We start from the raw sequence: 19,888 nt of genomic DNA on the forward strand, positions 1-19,888 counted from the left end.
AAAATGTCATGTAGTATATCATGAATTTTATGCGTTATTTTCAATATATTTTGTATTCATTATTGGACCACTTTATTTTAGATTAAGATTTTGCAAATGAATTGCATTGTAGATTAATGACTATGATAATTGTTTATTGTTTTTAATTTTTTTTTTTTTTACGAAAAACATAAGTCGACTTTTCCAAATCACATGCTGACAGCATACAATTCTTATCAGAGACATACGTACGAATGTGCAAATGAACATTACCGTTATCTGTTTTCCTTTCCTTTGTTTATCACTTGAAATAAATTTAATATAATTAACATCGGGTTTTAGAACGAATTGTTCTTGAAAAATAAACAAGGAAATGAAACCATCGTTTGTCTACCTGATTTGTTTAATTCAACTTATGTAGCCGCTGTAATAATATTGTAGATTAAATATTTAAATCTATTGGAGCAGCATCATGGCTTTTAATACAGTTATTGTTTCTTCTAATAATGATTTATTCGTATGCATTTTAATTTAGCTGCCAAGCGCACTGTAAATACTATTTCATGAAAAGCTTAAATGAATATTTGTGCCTGCTCTGATATTTAAAGAAATATAATTCTATTTTATTTACTGATGTAACGCGTTACGTCATGTGTAAAAGAATAAAAAATGTAATATGAATTTTTTTTTAAATCGCTTTTTCCATTGGATACATACTAACTATTATTAACTATGAATTATTATTCGATTAACTACCTTATAAATAAGCAATTGGTCGACTGATGTTTTAAGTACACTTTTGTAACCGGGATATAAGACATTTTTATGCCATATTCTTAAGTAAGCAGAGAACAATATAAAATACTGGTTGCTTTATTACAATCATGAATAAAGGTAATTTCCGCCCCAATTACGAACTATACACATTATTGTAAAGAAGTCAATGGGACGGATTTGACCTATCTAAATAGATCGTAGCATTTTTTTAGTCCTACATCATATCAACTTTCTTTGTACAACGCTCATTATTGTAAAAGTAAATGCTCTGTGTGTCACCGTCAGTTATTTCTTTTTTCTTTTTTTTTTCAGTCTCATTTGCATCTACACGCATGCCGAACATTTCGAGCATAATTTAGGCCGCATCGAAATTGATATAGTTCAAGGCAGCGAGCATGCGAGTTTAATACGGAAGCATTTTGAGAGAAACGTTTTTTTCCTTCTTATTTTCTTTTAGACTTCAGCTTTCCAATATTCAGCTAAATTTATACGAACGTAACCCCCTCACCAAGTGCTAATATTATAGACCATGCGTATAATTCCAGTCATTTCGGTACTGGTTTTAACAGCTTTTTATTTACTTAGCGAATTCCAATTCCCTAAGCTTATGGACCCTATAAGCATGGAATCTGAAAAGAAAAAGTATCGTGAAAGTAATCGTTGAAAAATGATATCTATAAAAGATACATCAAAGTTAACTCACGGCATTGTTCACTGTCCCAACAATGATTTTAATGATCGCCTCGCAATAATTCCATTAACAGATTAAACGAGCTGCCTTCTCCTTCAGCACGTTTTGCACTCAACAATTCCTTGCCTACTTGACACGTTCTTTGTAAATCTGGAATCCTCAATAATAGTTCCCCAAATTTAGCAGGCATTTCTGGATATCTGGCAATAGTATATTGTTGAAGTGCCTGCAAAGCCTTTTCTTGAGAGGCCCTAACTTTGTCGGGTTCTTTCAATTCACTGGTGTCAGATGTCAGTAATACTATTACCTTTATTTAGAAACAGAAATGAAAAGATAATATCTAATTAATAATTATTTTTAATAATTATAGATTGAAAGAAAATCACATCCAATTGAAAAAGAAAAAGTGTTACCTTCATCGCAACGTATTCGTATTGATCCACCCTCAGCCTTCTCAAATTATTGGTGAAAGCTAGCATCCTCTCGATGCAAGTCGCTAAACCAAGCTGTCTGGCTTGTTCTAATGTGATCGACTTGCCGAGAGATACTCTTATTTCACCAGGAGTACTCATACTGCGGAAACAACAAGAGAAAAGCAACAACTCGCACCAAGAATTGATCAGTAGACAAATTTGATCGTCGATAGAAATATTTTTGAAAAGCGGCAAACTCTTACACCATTTAACTATTTTATAGAGACGATGATCGGCAATATTGCAAAGATTCGAAATAAAGTCCGGATGTGTCGATGGATTGCCATTAGAATTTCCGCACATTCGAGAATTACAATTGCCAACGTTGCCAGAGTTAGCCGATAATTGTTCGTGACTACCTGTCGAAGTCGAGTCTGTTGAACAAGGTCTTGCGATATTGTCGTCTCTTCTGTTATTAATATTATTAGTACCGTGTCCGTTGGTGGGACAGTCAGTACTAGAGCCATTGGTAGCAGATCCACTTCTACCTGAAGAAACATTAGCTCCAGCACCGTTTCCGCTTCCTAATAACATGTCACTGCCGGGAGCATTTCTACCTCCGCCCGAAGTTATCACACCAGATTGAATACCAGTTATACGATCACTGTCGTTGTAATGCCAAAGATGTTCCACGTCCATGATGTCTTGCAAAAGTTGTGGAACTACTTGTACTTTGTACGAATGATTCGAATGATGTCTGACAGAATAATGATGTTCACTGCCAGGCGGTGCAGGACTGCAATTACCAGCAGCGTTTATCTTATCGCCAGTCGTCATATTGTTTGCAGAACTACCGATGAAATTAGTCGGTAATGTATATGTACACTGATAAGTGCTCCTACCACCTCTGGTACGATCCTCTCTGATCGCTTCGAGCTTCATTCCCATATTGAGACACTTGTCGAATCGACAAGCAGGGCATTTCTTTCTTGTGGCAACGGTAACAGGACAAGCTGCACCCCTAAGGCACACATAATTTTTGCGATTCTGGACGGTCCTCTTGAAAAAACCCTTGCACGATTCGCACGAGAATATACCGTAATGAAATCCACTGATCTTATCACCGCAGATCGGACAGGGGCTATTAATTAACTGCTGTCTCGTGGAAATACCAGATGGTGCAGCAGGTATTCTACAGTCTTCTTGATCTTCTGTTCCAGGATGCCCATCCGAAGAAAGTTCCGATCCTGGCGCGGAAGAGGAATAATGGTGCGCGTTCACGGCCGAAGAAGCAGCCGTTGGAAGATGCAAAGGACTACCTTGTGCTACTTGTTGATGCTGATGTTGCGAGTGAGCGTGCGGATGTCGAGGTTGCTGGACGGGAGAATGCGTGGGTGGACTCAAAGAGCCATAACTGTAACAACTGCTCGAAGCGTCTGAATTGTTACGTGAAAGCGAATGAGAGAGGGAGAGTGACAACGAGGACGTCGAATTATTGAAACTATGTCGAGATAAGGAAAGCGAGGAAGAAGGAATAGGACTTCCTGCTCCCAAGGCGGAGTGTCTTGCAGCGTGAGGACTTTGTGTCGGAGAACTGAAGACACTGTATGCAGAATGAATAGCTGAATCTGGCGATGGTACCTACGATGATCAGATCAAACAAAAATATTATTTCTACAAACTTACAGGATAATAATTGTAAGTAAAGAAATAATCAGGAGAAGAATCATTTTTCATTACCTGCGATCGCGTGTGACTGTGTTTGGTCAAATGATGTCTTGGATTAAGAACCGGACTGTGATTTGGAGTAGAACTGTTATAACCGCCCAATAATTTTCCCACGAGAAGAGGTAAATCACTCTGTTGAGTTTGTTCAAGATTTTCGATACCACGTTGTTGCTGTAATTGTTGATTGTGACTTAAAGATAAGTTTCCCGAAAGCCCGTATCCTGAACTCGATCGAAAATCTGGTTCTGGTTTTATTGGAAACTTCTGTTCCATAGGTCCAGGACTGGAACCGCAAACTTGAACACCTTCCATCGACGTTTCTTCGTGATCGTCCTATTGGAAAATAAAGTCAATTAAATAATGTTGGCTAATTATTATTGCAAGAAATATTTTCTATGCAATATATCATAATAATAAGGGGAGATGTGCAAAGGTTTGTATAATTTTTTATTAGCGTATTCACCTGATTAGTAAGGGTATTCGAAGACATTTCTTGATCGGATAGCTCTCCTTCCCATGACATAGGTCTCTCTGGTTGTTGTTGTTGAGACGTATCGTTGCCGTCGCAAGCTCCGCTTTCACCTTCGCCATCGCAATCGCCGATTTTCTCACCGCTCTGATTTACGGAGATATCTCGTTTCTTCTTGGTTCTTAGATTGACACCGCGGAAGTCGATCTTGCTTATTTCACCGTCGCTGTCGTCCGCGTCGTCGATATTCGTGGCATTTGAACTGAGAATACCGATCCCGATGCCATGCGAGCCCACGTTGCTGCTGGTGCTACTCGTGCACCCGAGTACCGAGCCGCAATTTGAAACTACGGACACCGTCACGCCATTTTGACCTCCTAGATATTTACAGATGCCTTTCCCTACGAAACATTTCATTGATTACTTTTATAATTATTTAAATCTTATGGATATTATATTAATTATATCTATAATAAAAAGTTCATTTTCTTATAATAACCATTTGAGTCCCAAGCCCCAGATCTTTAAATTTCATATTGAAATATTGAGTCTCCCTAACGCTACGAATTTTTCTCTCGATAAGATTGTCTTTTTCTCAATAAGAGCCCCCCTCCCATTGAGACTCAAATGGACAAAATTTTGTCGACATATTTAATTGTTTACCATCGTGCATCTCGTGATGCGTAGGTGGGACATTGATCGCAGTTACGGAAACGTTCTTCCCCGTTTCCGTGGAACGAGTAGTGGTCATCGTGGAAGAATTACCGATGGACGATGAAGAACAACAGGTGGACGAGGACGTTGGTGAAACCGATGAGCCCACCGATCCGGTGGAGGGTGCGGTGGTGGCGGCGGTGGCAGAAACGGAAGTGGTGCCGCCGCTTGTACCGGAGGTAGAAGACGACGACGAGTTAGATCCAACGGAACCGGACGATTTCCAGGATTGCGTTGACGGCCACCAGCCTGGGCCAGGTCCCGGGCCATCGCCGGGCCCGTTTTGCTCCGACATCCTCAGCTGGTTATACTCCTGTACGCTCTCAACGCTACTCGAATCCTCTCGATCTTCGTAAAATTATACACCATCCTGAGCGCACCTTTAATCCACACCCGTCCGTCCGTCTGCCTTTCCCTTCGATGAGACTCCTCAATCAATTATAATCAACTTTTGTCCTTTTTTTTTTCTTTCAATACCAATCAGATTTCCGTCAACTCACAGGTCTTCCTTTTTCTATAACTGAAAAGAGACAAATGTCGTATTGTCATCGGTTACGATTGAAATATGTGAAATGTTAACAACAGTAAAATGTCCCTTATTAAATTATTAGTAATATTTCAAATGAATCGTTGAAATATGGAAAGATCGATATTGAGAGTATTAGACTTCCCCTTACGGATTTTCTAAGAAAAAGAAAAAACAAAAAAAATACGTGTACGAGATGAATATCATAATTTCAGGTCATTGCCCGCGTGCCACTAAGATTGGAACCTGTGTCACGCACCATTTTTCTACGTCCATCTTACACATATTATCTTCAGGTCATTGATTCACGCTCTCTTGGATGATGCTACGTGATTCCCATGATAGAATGCTGCGCACAGTTGTGTGCACTTCGTCTATAATTCAAAAGAACTCTCATGCATATACATGCATACGTAATATACATATATTACATAAGAGTACGATGTCAAAGGCGCATCGAGTGGAACATTTTTAGAAATTTTATATTTTAAAATAAACCTATTCTATGTATATTTCGTGTTGCAGTGCTTTCTCAACAAACGAGAGACAAGAAGAATCAGCAAAGGTACAAAAAAAGAATAGGAAAATCTTGCGGTCCCCATCTGCGGTAAGGAAGGACACAGTTGCAGACATATTCTACGATTCCTTTGATGCATCAGCAATGGTAAGTAACCAACGTGTGTAACTTACAGGAGGTATTCATTGCACAATTATATTCGAGATAATAATATTTACAATTATTTAACTAAGAGGAAATCCTACTCTAATCTTATTTTCCTAATTACAGATTAGTATAATATACACCTATGGATTTTATGATTCATATAAATCTAATACTAATAATACTTAAGGAAATTGATCCTTGGTAATATAAGCGTCACCTCGTAGACGCAAAATGTTACATGCTCGTTCGCAAGTCGGAACTACGACTGGGATGATAATGGAAACGACAGATGAGACAGAAAGAAAGAAAGAAAGAGAAGAGAAGAAGGGAGAAAGAGAGAAAGAGAGATAACGCAAAAAGTTGCGGTCTTTCGCGAAGAGTCATAGACGGTCGAGAATCGTGCTCTTCTACTAAGTCGTTGCATGGTCGGGGCCACGGTGGCGGCTATGGCTATGGTTATGGTGGTGTGGTGATCATGGTGGTGGTGGTGGTGGTGGTGGTGGTGGTGGTGGTGGTGTGGCGGTTGCGGTGGCGGTGGCGGCGTCGCCCGTAAGGTCAAGGCCCTCTGCAAGCGCCCTACCCGACTCTTATGCACCTTCGGGGTCACGTGACGCGGCTCAAGGTCTTCTCTCCCCACTCCTGCAAGCATTGCACGGCCACGCCATGCCACCCGCCGTTACCACCGACGGTGCAACAAGCGTGTCCCCCTTCCTCTTGTTGCCCTCTTGCTTCCCTACTCTTCTCTACCCTACCCTACCCTACCCTACTGTACCCTGCCCTACCCTTCCCTTTCCTCTCTGTCTTCCTGGCCCAACTCTCTTGTCCCTCGTCGTCTTGAATGCGCCTGCTGCTGCCGTTGCTGCCTCATCTTCTCGGTCGTTCCAAGTCGCGTAACTTCTCTCCCGAGGAACTTCTATGAGCGTGGATTCGGCTTTGAGCCGTTAGTACAAGTACCGTTTCGTTTCTCTTTATAGATATATATGTATATGTGTATATACGTACACACATCTATATATCTCTATGTACACGCGTATGTATATACACGATCTTGCAATAATATTTCATTCCTCTTCTCGTTCATTAACGTTTTTTTCTCTCTCCATTGACTCATTTCTTCTCACGAAGTTTCCATCCTTCGTTTCATGATCATATTTTCGTATTTTTTTTTTCAAACAAAATCGACCTTCGTTTTACATAACAAAGTGTTTATTAACGGTATAATAAAGTGTTCAATTATCAATTAGATTCTTTAGATCACGTTTGAGAAAATTCATTTGATAGGTAGATAAATACATAGATATATTTCAGGTGAATCTATTTCTCACTTTACACGGGGGAGGGACCATAGGGGAGGAGTAGTATCGTAACGATTTAATGCGTGCACTGAGGTGGTTTTCTATTATAACCGCAGCCTCGAACAAATATGATCTCTCCTCTAGAGAGATATAACCAAGAGAACAAAAGCTATCCAAGTTTTCCGTGGGTAATTTCAAAAAAAAAAAAAAAAAATGCCATAACTGTGGTTTAAAATGTCAAGGAATTCTAGACGTAAGATTAGGTAAGAAAATGGTGTTACAAGTAATACCGTTGTGTGTTCTTTAAGTATCTCATTTCAAAGAACAATTTCATTTGAATTTTGTTATCCTTTCTTTTTTTTAACAAACCAAATTTGTTTTTAGTTACGACAACAACGAGTACGTGCAACCAGCAACAACAACAACAGATTTCAAAATTACGATTCGATGAGACGAGTTGTTGTATAAACGATATGGCAGGTGACACGGAAGAGAGAGATCGACGACCCACGAAGATTACTATATGTACGACGACGACGACGACGACTCTATTTTAAGCGGGTCGAAAGTATACACCACGCCAGGAGGAGTCCTCTCGTGAAGAGAAGTGTCTCTTCTCTCACAGAAGTTGACCGTGAAAGAAACGCAAAAGAAGAGACGAGCTGCTTGCTGTTCTGCTTGTAACTGTATTACGTTTGCTGTTGCTGTTGCTGCTGCTGCTACTCTCAGTCGGCAGTCTCCTCTTCCTCCTTCACCTCCTCCTCCACCTTCACCTCTTCTTCCTCCTCCTCTTTATCCTCTTCGTCTCGTCTCGTCTCATCTCGTCGTGTCGTTCGTTCTTGTTGAGGAAATGCGAGTCAAGTACAACGTCCGCTTGCGTCGGCGTCTCCTATCAGGGATGATGATTGTTCGCAATGCATTTTTTACGGGTCGATCATTCAAAGAAGATCACACACACTCTCTCTATCTATCTCTTATACTTCGTTTACGATGATTCATAAACAAGGAAAGTCGTCTTTGATAATCTCCTGATTTATTTTTCTTTTCTTTTGAATTTAATTTAATTATCTCAAGAAAAAAAATGGACAAACTAATCTGATCATATGTACAATTTTATTATGTTACTTGAGTAATATAATTATGAGATAATTAGCATAATAATAAGTATGGATTGGATTCGTTCATGAACGAAATATGAACGGAAGTCGATCTTAAAACATTGTGTGTGTGGTACGACACGAAGACGACGACGACGACGACGAGTATTCGAACGGAGGAATGAACGAACGAACGAACGAACGAAACAAAACGGTACCTCGAACTTTAAGTCTTTCTTTTCTTTTACTCTCAAAGGCCTTCTCTTCTCGCCGCGTATATAAAACGTCTCGCTTATCTCATGTTGCACTTCCTTCGTCTCGCACGTGTGTTTTTCTTCGCGATACCGCTCTTCCTCTCTCTCTTTCTCTCTCTCGTAAGAAATACGATGTATTGAATTCACTAATGTAACTATACATGTATGTACATATTATTTATGCTCACGCGCGCGTGTGTGTGTATACTTTTTTATGTGTTTACATATATAGAAATAAAACTCGAATGGAAAACAAGATAAAATATTTTCTAGTCTCTCTCTTTCTCTCTAAATGGTTCGAATTAATAATAATCGCGTTTACTACGATGAAACATGATTCCACGTTCGTTGTCGTGTGTGTTCGATACGAATATAAGATTAGACAAAGCTACCGTAGAAGACTAGACAGAGTGAAAGAGTGAAAGAGAAAGAGTTAAACTGGCTTTGTCGAGAATTTCCTTTTGATACTTTACTCATAATATGTCGCCGCTACTTCGTCGTCGGCAACCCGACCGATGCAAACAAAGGGCAAGCCCAAAGAATGTCAGTCATATTATGCTAACTATAGCGGACCCTTTCATATTTACTTAGTATGTTTCATACATTTCTAAAGGATTAGTTAGAAAATATGGTAATAATATTCTTTGATTAATTTAAAAAAATATCCTTATAGTTTTGTTTGATTTCATTTAAATACTGTTATAATATATTATATAATATATCATTACATTCGATTCAAATATATTATAATATGTTAAAATAATGTTATAATAAAATTTTGCAATGTTCGTTGCAATGCAACCGTGTGGATAGATATTCCGTGAAAATTCCTTGTCTCTTAGGTTGTGTTGTATGTTGTTACGTTACGTTACCAACAAGAAGCCTTCGTTCTCTGTGGAATCTCTATCTCTATCTCTATCTTTCTCTCTTTTTCTATCTTTCGTATCAGTCTCTCTATTTCATCGAAGGTAGGCGCGAGACTCGCGCGTTTTCCTTTCACCCGGGCCAGTGGGCCTTGTCGAGCGGGGCCAGCAGCAGCAACAGCAACAGCAACAGCCACAACCACCACCACCATCGCCATCGCGCATATCTTTGATATCTCACGAATATATAGGAGACCCACCGAGTGTCGGAGGATACCCATACCCAGTGGCCTGAGCTGCGTGTCGATTAAAATTATTATTACCAGCCGTGGGGCATTTTTGACCGGCGTAAAGAGAAAGAGAAAGAGAAAGATAAAGAGAGAAAGAGAGAGAACAACCGGTTCGATTCGTGAACGGCTTGCGAGCAGCTGTCGTCTCACTGGGACCGAACACAGCCAGGCCCCCGCCGCCACTGACATGAGAGAGTACCGAGAGACCATTTTCTTTTCCAAATGCACCATCGTCCAGATATCCCCATGTCCCCCTCTACCCTCCCCCTCTTTGATCTCCGTTCAATCTTTTTCAAAACCTTCTCTAAATCTAACTAGAATAAATTGATTTCCTTTTAAACGATTTTCACGATTTACCGATCACAAACGATTGAGAAATTGATTTTCTCACGAGGGTTTAACACGTTTGAAATATGATATACGAGAAATAAGATATAGAAGTTGTTATTTTAATTGATGCAATAAAAAAATAAACACGAGCGAGTTATCATGCAATGATTATTTACGAGAATAAGAGATTAGATTTTCATCGAAGTTTGTCTCGATTTAACTCGAAGAAAAACAATATAAGATATAAGTATATATATATAATAGATGTACATATGTATATATGAATAGAATTTTTTTCCAGGCATAATTTTTTTTGTTTCATCCGGAAATTGTTAAACGATTCGTCAGTCCACCCCTCCCTCCCCCACCCACTCCCAAGTCCCGATGATAGTGGAACAGAGAGAGAAGATATCTCGTTCGACACGTCATACCTCAAAGATCGAGATCGGGAACGCCAGTATACACACACAGACACATACACAGACACACACCTTCTTCTCCTCGTTAGTAAATACCTGTTACTCTCGGGTCATTTGCATTTTCGATCGTCCGCGTCAGAGGACAGGCTCGCCGCTGCTGCTGTTTTTCTTTTTTATTTTATATTCTTTGCTTTGAGAGAGAATAAAAATAAGAAGGGTGTAGAAGAAGAAGAAGAAGAGGACGGAGGGAGGGTCTTGATTTTTCTCTGAGAATAATACTTCTTCTTAAGACTCGTGGAACGCGGCGAGTGTATGTACTCTTGCACGCATCCGACGCGCATACGTGTGTTCGATTGATGATGGTGGTGATGGTGATATGGTGGTGGCGGCGAGTTAAGTTAACTACTATCGAATCTCCCCGCTACCAAAAGAATGCCATACCCGAGAGAGTGCAACGGAGAACGGGAGGCCGGCCGTGCGACGCAGCGAGATCGGTGCACGTAACTGCAGTGGCGTAGTAACCGCTTCTTCGAAGGAAAACCAACGAACCAATGAACCAACCAACCAATCGATTATTTCGCGTCTCGAAAGAAGAACAACCCTATTATAGATGATATTTTTCATTTATTTTTTATATTAAATAATCATATATCGAATAATAATTCACAGAAACAACGCAATCTTCAATAAAACGAATACTTGCTTCATTTTTTTTACATTAAAACAAAGAAAAAAACACTGTCATATAAATTAGTACTCAACGAGGGGGGGGGGAGAAAAAAAAGAAGAAGAAAAACGTATAACAAATTTGCAAGGTTCGGATTGCGGGGTGGCGAGCGATGGGGTGGACAAAACATGGCGTTGTCGCAAGAATGACCCTACAACACATAATATCCGAAGAATGAACGGACGACGAGGAAGGGGGACGAGGAAGAGGAAGATCATTCCCGTGGTAGAAACGAGTGATCGAGGTGCGGTCGAGGAGCCGGTGCGTCGAGAAAGGTTCATCAATATTCATAAGTCAAGCTAGGCCTATCCGCGTCTCAAGGATTGAGGGAGCTTCCAGCTTGTGTGGACTTCAGAGAGCTCGTGAAGTTGCGTGGCGTGGCCCTCTCTCTCTCTCCTCTCTCTCTCTCTCTCTCACCTCTCACTCTATGTTCCTTAGTGTGTGCCAAGAGAGGCACAAAGTGGATGGGCATAGAAGAGAGTGTATGTATGTGTGTACCGCGTTGATTACACATGGGCCGTCGTCGGCAGGACACGAGAGAGAGCATTACAAGAAGGTATGTATATAATGTGTATGCGTGCATTTATATGCGTATGTGTACTACGTGGTGCACATAGAAATGTATGTATACAGAAGGAGGAACGATAAGATCGAGTAGAAGGAGCCTTGCGCAATCTCGTATAGCGATTACTACGCCAAGTGTGGATGTGTATATGTGTGGAGTTCTCTCTCTCTCTCTCTCTGTATATGTGTTATGTTCACGAGAGAGTACAGCAGCAGCAGCAGCAGACAGACAGACGGACAGACTCGTCGCCTTTACCTCCTCCGCCTTCTACCTCTTCATGACACCAATGACGAGGACACGTCTGTGCGATTTTCGCAACGTAACGTTGAACGCGTGCGCGCATCTCATGCGTACGCGGATTATGCACTCTTACATACATACATATATATGCTTTATACTCGTCAATCATATATACGTGTGCATACATTCTTTCCATCGCATATATAGTATGTGAACTTATTATACATTTATACACACGTGCGTCTCGTTATATTAATTGTTAAATGACTGAAGTTTTACGCACATTCGATGATTCCACCGATAACCATAACCACCATCATCATTACTATAACAACAATTACTGCAACCAAGTCTTTGGACTTGGATTATTCTAGTGCGATCTCTAATTCGATGTGACTACTCGTTGTGGGAACAAAACGAAATCGTTCCGTCCCTGACAAGAAGATATGCAACGTCAAGGATGCACGTTTCTCAGGATAGCTGAAGATTAGCGATCGAGAATGTAATAACGAGACGCGCACAGCCTTTTACGATCGTTTACGACCTACTTGAAATCGAGCGTTCGTTCTTTCTTTCCTTCGGTTCTTTCCTTCGTTCATTCGTTCGCTGTTAAGTGAGTTACGTCACGACGCGAGAGATCGCTCATTTTTTTTTTTTACTTTTCACACTCGCGATTCGAATCGTCGCGATTGAAAGTGCGAGAAGGGAGACAAGACTAGCAAGCAAGCCATCGATCCACCTACGAAAGAATCCAGGTGGGGCATGTTAAGAACTATAATTATTCATTTGGCCTTCCGTATTGCTTATACATATATATATATATATATCTAGATACATGCATGAGGAAACGATAAGTTACTTATCGATATATTATACCTATATTAATCTTTTTAAACGTTCAGCAGCAACAGAGACTTGGAAAGTCTTACTAATACTACTAATAGTTACCGATGTTATTCACAGGGGAAAAGTATGGCGACCGAATTGCTCGGACATTAATATATCGACTCTTGCACAATAGAAACCGGATCGCGAAAGGTCCATTCTGAAGTCTCTTGATCTCAAAAAACGTGTAGCACGCATTAATAGATAACGTGAACGATCGCTTGACCGTTCTCTATTGGATCTATCCCAGAGCTCTTGTATTTGATTTATTTCTGATATATATAAATATATCTGTATGCATGTACGCGAGGGTGGGTTAAAAAGTTTACAAGACTATGTCACAAAATAATAGTGACAGATAAAAGACACACACATATATGTATAGGATAGATCAGACGACAGGATTAAACTATAATTATTCTTATATATATTTTTTTTTTTGATTAATAAGAATTATAATTCCATTCAATGTAAAATGGAACTCTCTAATATCCAAACCTTTTACCGTTGACATGCTTCATTATCAAGACATTCTATTATCCGAACATGCTGTAGACACTTTCCTGCTCGTGTTATCTGCTATCATAACAAATGGTCGACTGCAAGTAATGTATTCTTTTGTAGGATATTATATTCGTTATATATTTATTCATCATATTACAAACCTCCCAATTTAGTTTTCACGTTATTACATCATTCTTTCTTTTCTTTTTATTGTCTAATTACTAACTCTCAATCATGATAAGAATTACTATACGAACCATTCCTTGATCCGAACGGTATAATAATGTTTTCCTATTAATTCGGATACTGGATGTTATTTCTAACTGTAAAATAATTACATTTTTGATCGTTCATTTTGATAAACAGTTAGAAACGTAGTTTTCTCGTGGATTCCCCGTGAAAGCAAAGCATCGTAGTCGTCGGAGGAGTATTCGGTTTCGGGCCAATGAGCTCGAATGTATATGACAAATACAGCAGCAACAACAATACAACCAACGACAACGACAAGAAAGATGACGACAAAAGCTATCAAGGAAGAAACGAGAACGCGTTATCCTAGAGTAAAACACGGTAATCCGGTATCGTGTACGTAGGTGGAACATCCAAGGCAAAACGGTGCCGATCTTTTTCTTCGGCTCGGTGCTTTCGTCAAACGACGAAACAACACACCAACTCTCTCGTCCTCAGCTTCGTCCTCGACGCGTGACGTCTTACCAAGACTTTGCGTTTCTACATTCTTCCTCTTTTTTTCTCTTTTTTTTTTTTTATTTATCTGTTTATAATGTAGATATAAATGGTGTATCGTGAATAATTATATGAAATTAAATTGAACAGATTTTATATAATTCCAAGGATAACTCCTGATAATATTAATATTGGGAAGTGATAGTAAAAATATTTTTTAAGTTAACAATTTTTCTGTTCTCACTTGTTGTTAATTATTGATTCTGTTATACTACTCGTTCATTGATACCGATTACCGTGATTTTTGCAGAAAATAATTGAATTAAAAGTGTATCCAAAAGTAGTGTCTTTTTTTTTATGATTAGTTGAATAGGTAACAGCTGTTCACTACTATGCCACGTGGTATAGAATTAAATGACTTATTGTTAGAGAAACAATGAATTCGTTTCTATAAGCTGTAGAAAGTCTTGCTTTACAACAGCGTATTGTATGGATAAATCAAATTGGTTAAAAAGTCAAACAACAATTGGTGGTGCCATTGTGTTCCTAAGTCTGGTATCCTTTGAATTTGACAATAAGCCTAGAACGAATCAAGTGTTATTCTTAACGGAATCAAACTCATTGAAATGATATTATTTCGAGAGAGTTTCAATCTTTGTAATAAACAAATTTTCATCTCTCAAACGAGATTAATTTCGAATTAAATTTAATTACAAATTTACTATGGACATTTGTGTCAATGATGCATCTATGTATTATTGTGTTACATAATTGAAATGTAATGACCAAAGCATAATCAGTAAAAACAATCGTGTAGAATGTTGTGCATATGAAAACCGCTACAGGATAACGCTCCCCTCCCACCCCCCGCCAAATCCATTCGTTCCCGTTTCTTTTTCTTCTTCGTTAGTAGTGGAACGCATATAAGATTTTCTCAACCCTATCATCTTCCTCCTTCGCTTGTTCTTTATCCATCTTTCTTTCATCTTTAAGAATTATTTTACCTGAAACCATCCTTTTCGTACTTCGATATTATTTTTCCTATCATCTCGAGAAACGCGTATTTCGACGATTCGGTTACGCCGATCTTCGTTCGGTAAGAAAGAAAAAGAGAAAGGGGAGAAAGACGGACGGACGAACGGACGGAAAGAAAGAAAGAAAGAAAGAAAGCAAGAGAAAGAGAGAGAAAAAAGATATCGAGCAATTCGAGGCGAGGCAAGGCAAGGCAAGGTGAAGTGAGGTGAGGTGAGGTGAGGTGAGGTGAAGTAAGGTGAAGTAAGGTAAGGTAAGGTGAGGTAAGGTGAAGTGAGGAGTAGTGAGGTGAGGTGAGGTGAGGTGGAGTAAGGTGAGGTGAGGTAAGGTAAGGTGAGGTGAGGTGAGGTGAGGTAAGGTAAGGTGAGGCGAGACGAGACGAGACAAGAAAAGACAAAACGGATTAAGAGAGAAAGAGAGAGAGAGAGAGAGAACAGGGTACTGGGAGGGACGAAAGGGCAGAGGAGGAGGGAGAAAGAGAGATGTCGAAGGGAAGAGAAGGGAAGAGAAGGGAACGAGGAGACGAGGAGAAGGAAAAGGAAAAAGGAAAGAGCGAGAGTCGAGGATCATGAGAAAGAGACGAATACGTGAAGCACAGGATAGGACGGTGTGTGCGAGTAACAGTGACTCTCCATTACGTTCCTTCCTTTAAACCAATTTCATACATTTCCTTTCCTACATAGTTAAACGAGAAACGTATCATCCTTTTATAGATCGACCTAACCGCTTTCTAAGGTCATCGACAATATACTTATACTTTTATAATCGATCGAATGGTGTTTCGAGAAACGATAAAACAACTTACACGTTCGATATTCTTTACCCTTAGCAACTAGACCGTCGAAGTCTCTTCCGGTCAAACCGGACGAGATCCGTCGTCTAATCTTCGTCCTTGAAGAAACGAGCTTGATAAAATTCATTCGGTTTCTAATCGTAATTAAATATTTTATTAAGTAATGTATATTTTTTTCTTTTGTTTTTTTTCCTTAAAGAAGAACGATGCATATGTAATATTCATTTTAGATAATTATTTTATATCAACGATATATAGGATATATCGAAGTGTGGTATCGATAATAATCTTAACAAATGCAACTCTACGTTATTATGCCAGATATTTATTAATTCTTCTCATTGATAATTAAAAGATAGAAAAAAAAAGAAATGATCTTCTAATTGTCGTCAAGGCAATTGGAGAGAGAGACAAAAAAATAAGAAGAAAGAACGCAAAGCGTCTCCCGTCGTGGTTTGAGAGACACTGATCCCGTGGACTATCGTGTTGAGGGTTCAGTGGTGGGGATGGCGGAGGTGGAGTGAGGAGAGCGGAGGGGCTCAAGGCCGGTCGCGCTATGAAGCCAGAAAAAGCTTGCACGCCGAAATATCAACAAGCCTTTTCCTACTCCTCTCTCTTCTTGCATCTACCATCTTCTTCTTTTCCTTGATTCTTTCCTCTCTTTCCTCTCTATCTTTCTCTCTTTCGTTTCATCGCACGCGCCACGTAAAATCTCAGTCGCCAAATGCGAACGATGATCGCGAAAGATGCCCTCGGCGATTGGATACATGCTACTTTCTATGTATATGTATATCCATGCACACGTATGTATTGTATCGTCGACGATCGGCCGATTTTACGAACGTTCCCGAAGGAAGAGAGATTAAACGATAAAAACGTGAGCAGAGAGAGAGAGAGAGAGAGAGAAAGAGAGAGATATGAAATACGAGTGAAAGGAGGAGTTGATAGAATGGAAACGAATAGACTTCGTATTCGGACAGGTGGCATTGCCATGACGAGTTCTGACAGCTGATAGCTTTCGAGGAGACACGATAAGCGAAAGATTGCGAAATTGTCGCGAACAAAAAACAAGGAAAAAAAAACAAGATACGAGTAATATACTGAAATAATAAGAAAGAGAGAGAGAGAGAGAAATAAACGAGAAACGATAGATTGTGGAGAGTTGCACACCACGTATATAATAATACGTTTATTTCACTGCGCGCTCGTGCGAGAGAAAGAGAAATCAGCGTATGACGAAGGTGCGGTGAAGAGGGGCTGGGGAGGGGGAGGAGGACGTAAGATAAAGAAGCGAGAAGGCACGCGGTGATGGCGGCGGTCAGGTGTGAATTCTTAAATGTTCTGATGATAAGAATGAGAAAGAGAGAGAGAGAGGGAGAGAAAGCGGCTAGTTTAAAAAGAAAATCCCTACAAGACTATTTATAGATATTTATTAAAACGATAATATTGTTCGGAAAAAGAGAGGTAGTCTCTCTCTCTCTCTTCCGAGCTAGTATCGTACAGGTCGGCAAGAAGAGGAAGTGAAAAGAGAGAAGGAGAGAAAGAAGTGCGAATTCGTGCGATAGATCGACCGAGAGGAAGAACGGGGAGGGGGAAGGGGAAGGTAGGCGAGAGCGTAGGAAAGAGAAAGAGAGAGAGAGAGAGGGCAAGCGGGAAGGTGCAGCAGTAGTAGTAGTAGGCGGGAGGAGGAGGGGGAGCGAGGGGTCATCGAGAAACATAACCTCTGCACGCACGACGTTCGAGCATTCGTCTAAAAGCGACTTTAGGTGTTACCTTCGCTTTCGGTGGCACGCTTGGTGATTCGCTTACCTCATGGTCCGTTCGACGTAACGGCGCTACGTAGACTCGCGAGGAGATATCTTCGATATCCGAGACGAGGACGAGGACGAGGACGACGACAACAGCGAAAGAAATTGTCCGTTGATGGTCCAACACCGACGACGACGACGACGACGACGACGACGGCGAAATGACGTTGTTAATTCTTCGTGACACACGAACAGTTCCTGTTCCGTAACGAGTTGTGTCTGGAGGATGTTTCTTGCAAAAACTTTCGTATCTTAACGCTGCCACAAGATCTTTCTTTTTCCTTCGACAATTGAACGAGGCAATGTAGTAGTAGTAGTAGTAGTAGTAGCAGTAGTGTAGTAAGTAGTAATAAGTAGTCAAAGTAAGACAGAATATGCGTGCGTGTTTGTGCGTGCGCACCGTGTATATATTTAAAGTATATACGCGCGAGTGAGAGCTTCAAAGAAAAGGACAGACAAGGAACTTGTGCCCCTGTGTGTTGTATGAGCTAGTGAGTGAGTGAGTGAGTGAAAGAGAGAGAAAGAGAAAGAGAGAGAAAGGAAAAAGAAGAAAGGGACATAGAGATAGGGGAAAGAAAGAGTGAAGAAAGAGAGAAAGAGAAAGAAGAAGACGGTGACGGCCGCGTCTGGTACGAGAGCGAGCCGATGTCACATCACACTACCGACACTGGCGCGAGCCGCTTCGACACTTCCGTTTGTCCCTGCTGGGACGCGCGTATCGGCAGTGCTGGTACCGAGGTAACGGGCAACGACGAGAGAGCCAGGCACACCTTCGCGTCGCGTTACAACGAGTTACAAGGAGCCACGAGCGGCCACAAGCACGGGGCTACCTCTGACTCTCCGTCTTCGTCTCCGTCTCCGGCTCCGCTGCTGCCTGCTGGCACCTCCGCGCCACGAGTTTGTACCCTGCTCTTTCTCTCTCTCTCTTTCTCGCTCTCTCGCTCTCTCGCTCTCTCTCGTTTTCCTTTTCTCGAGCGCGCTCTTTCCCCTCCCTCTCCCCCAACACTCCCTTCCTCTTCCCTTTCCCCTCCCACAGTACCTCTCTCTTTCTTCGGCACTCTCTCTCGGTCTCTCGTGCAACCGAACGAGTAACTCTGTCCTACTCTTTCTCGTTACGCGCTGCCTTTGGCGTGCAAGCAAGCGACCGTGTTCTCCTCTCCGTGTGTCCGAGAGGATGTGTGCGTGCGCGCGTGCGACCGCGCGAAGCTAGCGTCTTTAATACAGTGCACCGGCACCAGGTGGCCACTCGAGCGGCCGGCTAACGTTAAAACAACCGCCGCCGTTACCGCAACCACTACCACCACCTCCACTACTCTACTGCCGTCATTGGCCGCCGTCGTCACCGGCCGCCATGACGCCGAGAAATTTGTTCCATGTTTTCTTACGTTTGCGGCGGCGGCGGCCACCACCACCACCAAATCACACCTGCGAACGAAATCAAGCTCCGTATAGAGTCACTATCTTTATTTTCAACATAACTTTTGGTCTTTCGAAAATACCTAATTGTTCTACCTTCTCGTTCGTTTCTCCATGTCCATTTACGTTTTTTTAATCTAAATTTCCCCTAAGAAATAATCGTTCGATTTATTCAAAGTATCAACGAGACAAAATCAATGATCTACGACGACGATCGTCTGTCTTACGTTATTTCGTCTCACGAGATCTCATTGCTCGATGGCAAAATGAGAACTTTATGATCGATCGATCGCGAAATGATGCAGAAAAGGAAGACGAAGGAAAGTTTTTTTCTCTCGATAAAACCCGGCCCCCTCCTCCTCCTTTATTTCCCCCCCCCATCTTCACTCTCTTTTTCTCTTTCTTTCTCCCCTTTGTCGTCTCTCCGAAGCCCCGTGTAGACGGGAAATTTCGCCGGGCACGAAATTTGCCCTACGGTGTACGGAGTCGGCCAATGACTCCGTGCTGCACGACTTCCAAATTTATGATCAACCAGCAGACCCATGGCGAAACTCTCCGCATCCACTTTGCATTTAAATCGTGCATCTGCATGAGTATGGGGTCTATGTACCCTCTACCTCCCTTCTCTCCTATCCCTTCTCAGATGATTTAGGGATTCGCATCGAGAAACTTGGATGGTTCGCGTTTTATTTCTTTTTTTATTCTTTTTTTTTTGTATTTTTTTT

General features: G+C 41.0%; 1 protein-coding gene and 1 long non-coding RNA gene across 3 annotated transcripts; one reads left to right on the forward strand and one right to left on the reverse strand.

Annotated features, from left to right (window-relative positions):
* Positions 1-119: 119 nt before the first annotated feature.
* On the reverse strand, positions 120-19,870 carry LOC106785518 (nuclear hormone receptor FTZ-F1 beta). Its single transcript, XM_014746073.1, has 7 exons — positions 17,749-19,870; positions 4,721-5,291; positions 4,052-4,458; positions 3,601-3,921; positions 1,861-3,501; positions 1,460-1,754; positions 120-1,385 (listed from the first exon to the last, which is right to left on the reverse strand). Exons 2-6 carry the CDS (start codon positions 5,064-5,066, stop codon positions 1,488-1,490), a joined length of 2,982 nt encoding a protein of 993 aa, XP_014601559.1. The 5' UTR covers positions 5,067-5,291; positions 17,749-19,870; the 3' UTR covers positions 120-1,385; positions 1,460-1,487.
* LOC106785520 lies at positions 6,470-8,840 on the forward strand. Of its 2 annotated transcripts, none has more exons than XR_001381535.1 (3): positions 6,470-6,991; positions 7,270-7,519; positions 7,641-8,840. It is a non-coding gene; the product is annotated as an uncharacterized LOC106785520 (long non-coding RNA). The 2 variants fall into 2 exon arrangements; XR_001381536.1 differs by having other exon boundaries at positions 6,470-6,911.
* Positions 19,871-19,888: the final 18 nt, after the last annotated feature.

The sequence above is a fragment of the Polistes canadensis genome, unplaced genomic scaffold, assembly GCF_001313835.1.
Source record: "Polistes canadensis isolate GaletaPanama2010 unplaced genomic scaffold, ASM131383v1 scaffold_52, whole genome shotgun sequence".
Taxonomy (NCBI): Eukaryota; Metazoa; Arthropoda; class Insecta; order Hymenoptera; family Vespidae; genus Polistes; species Polistes canadensis.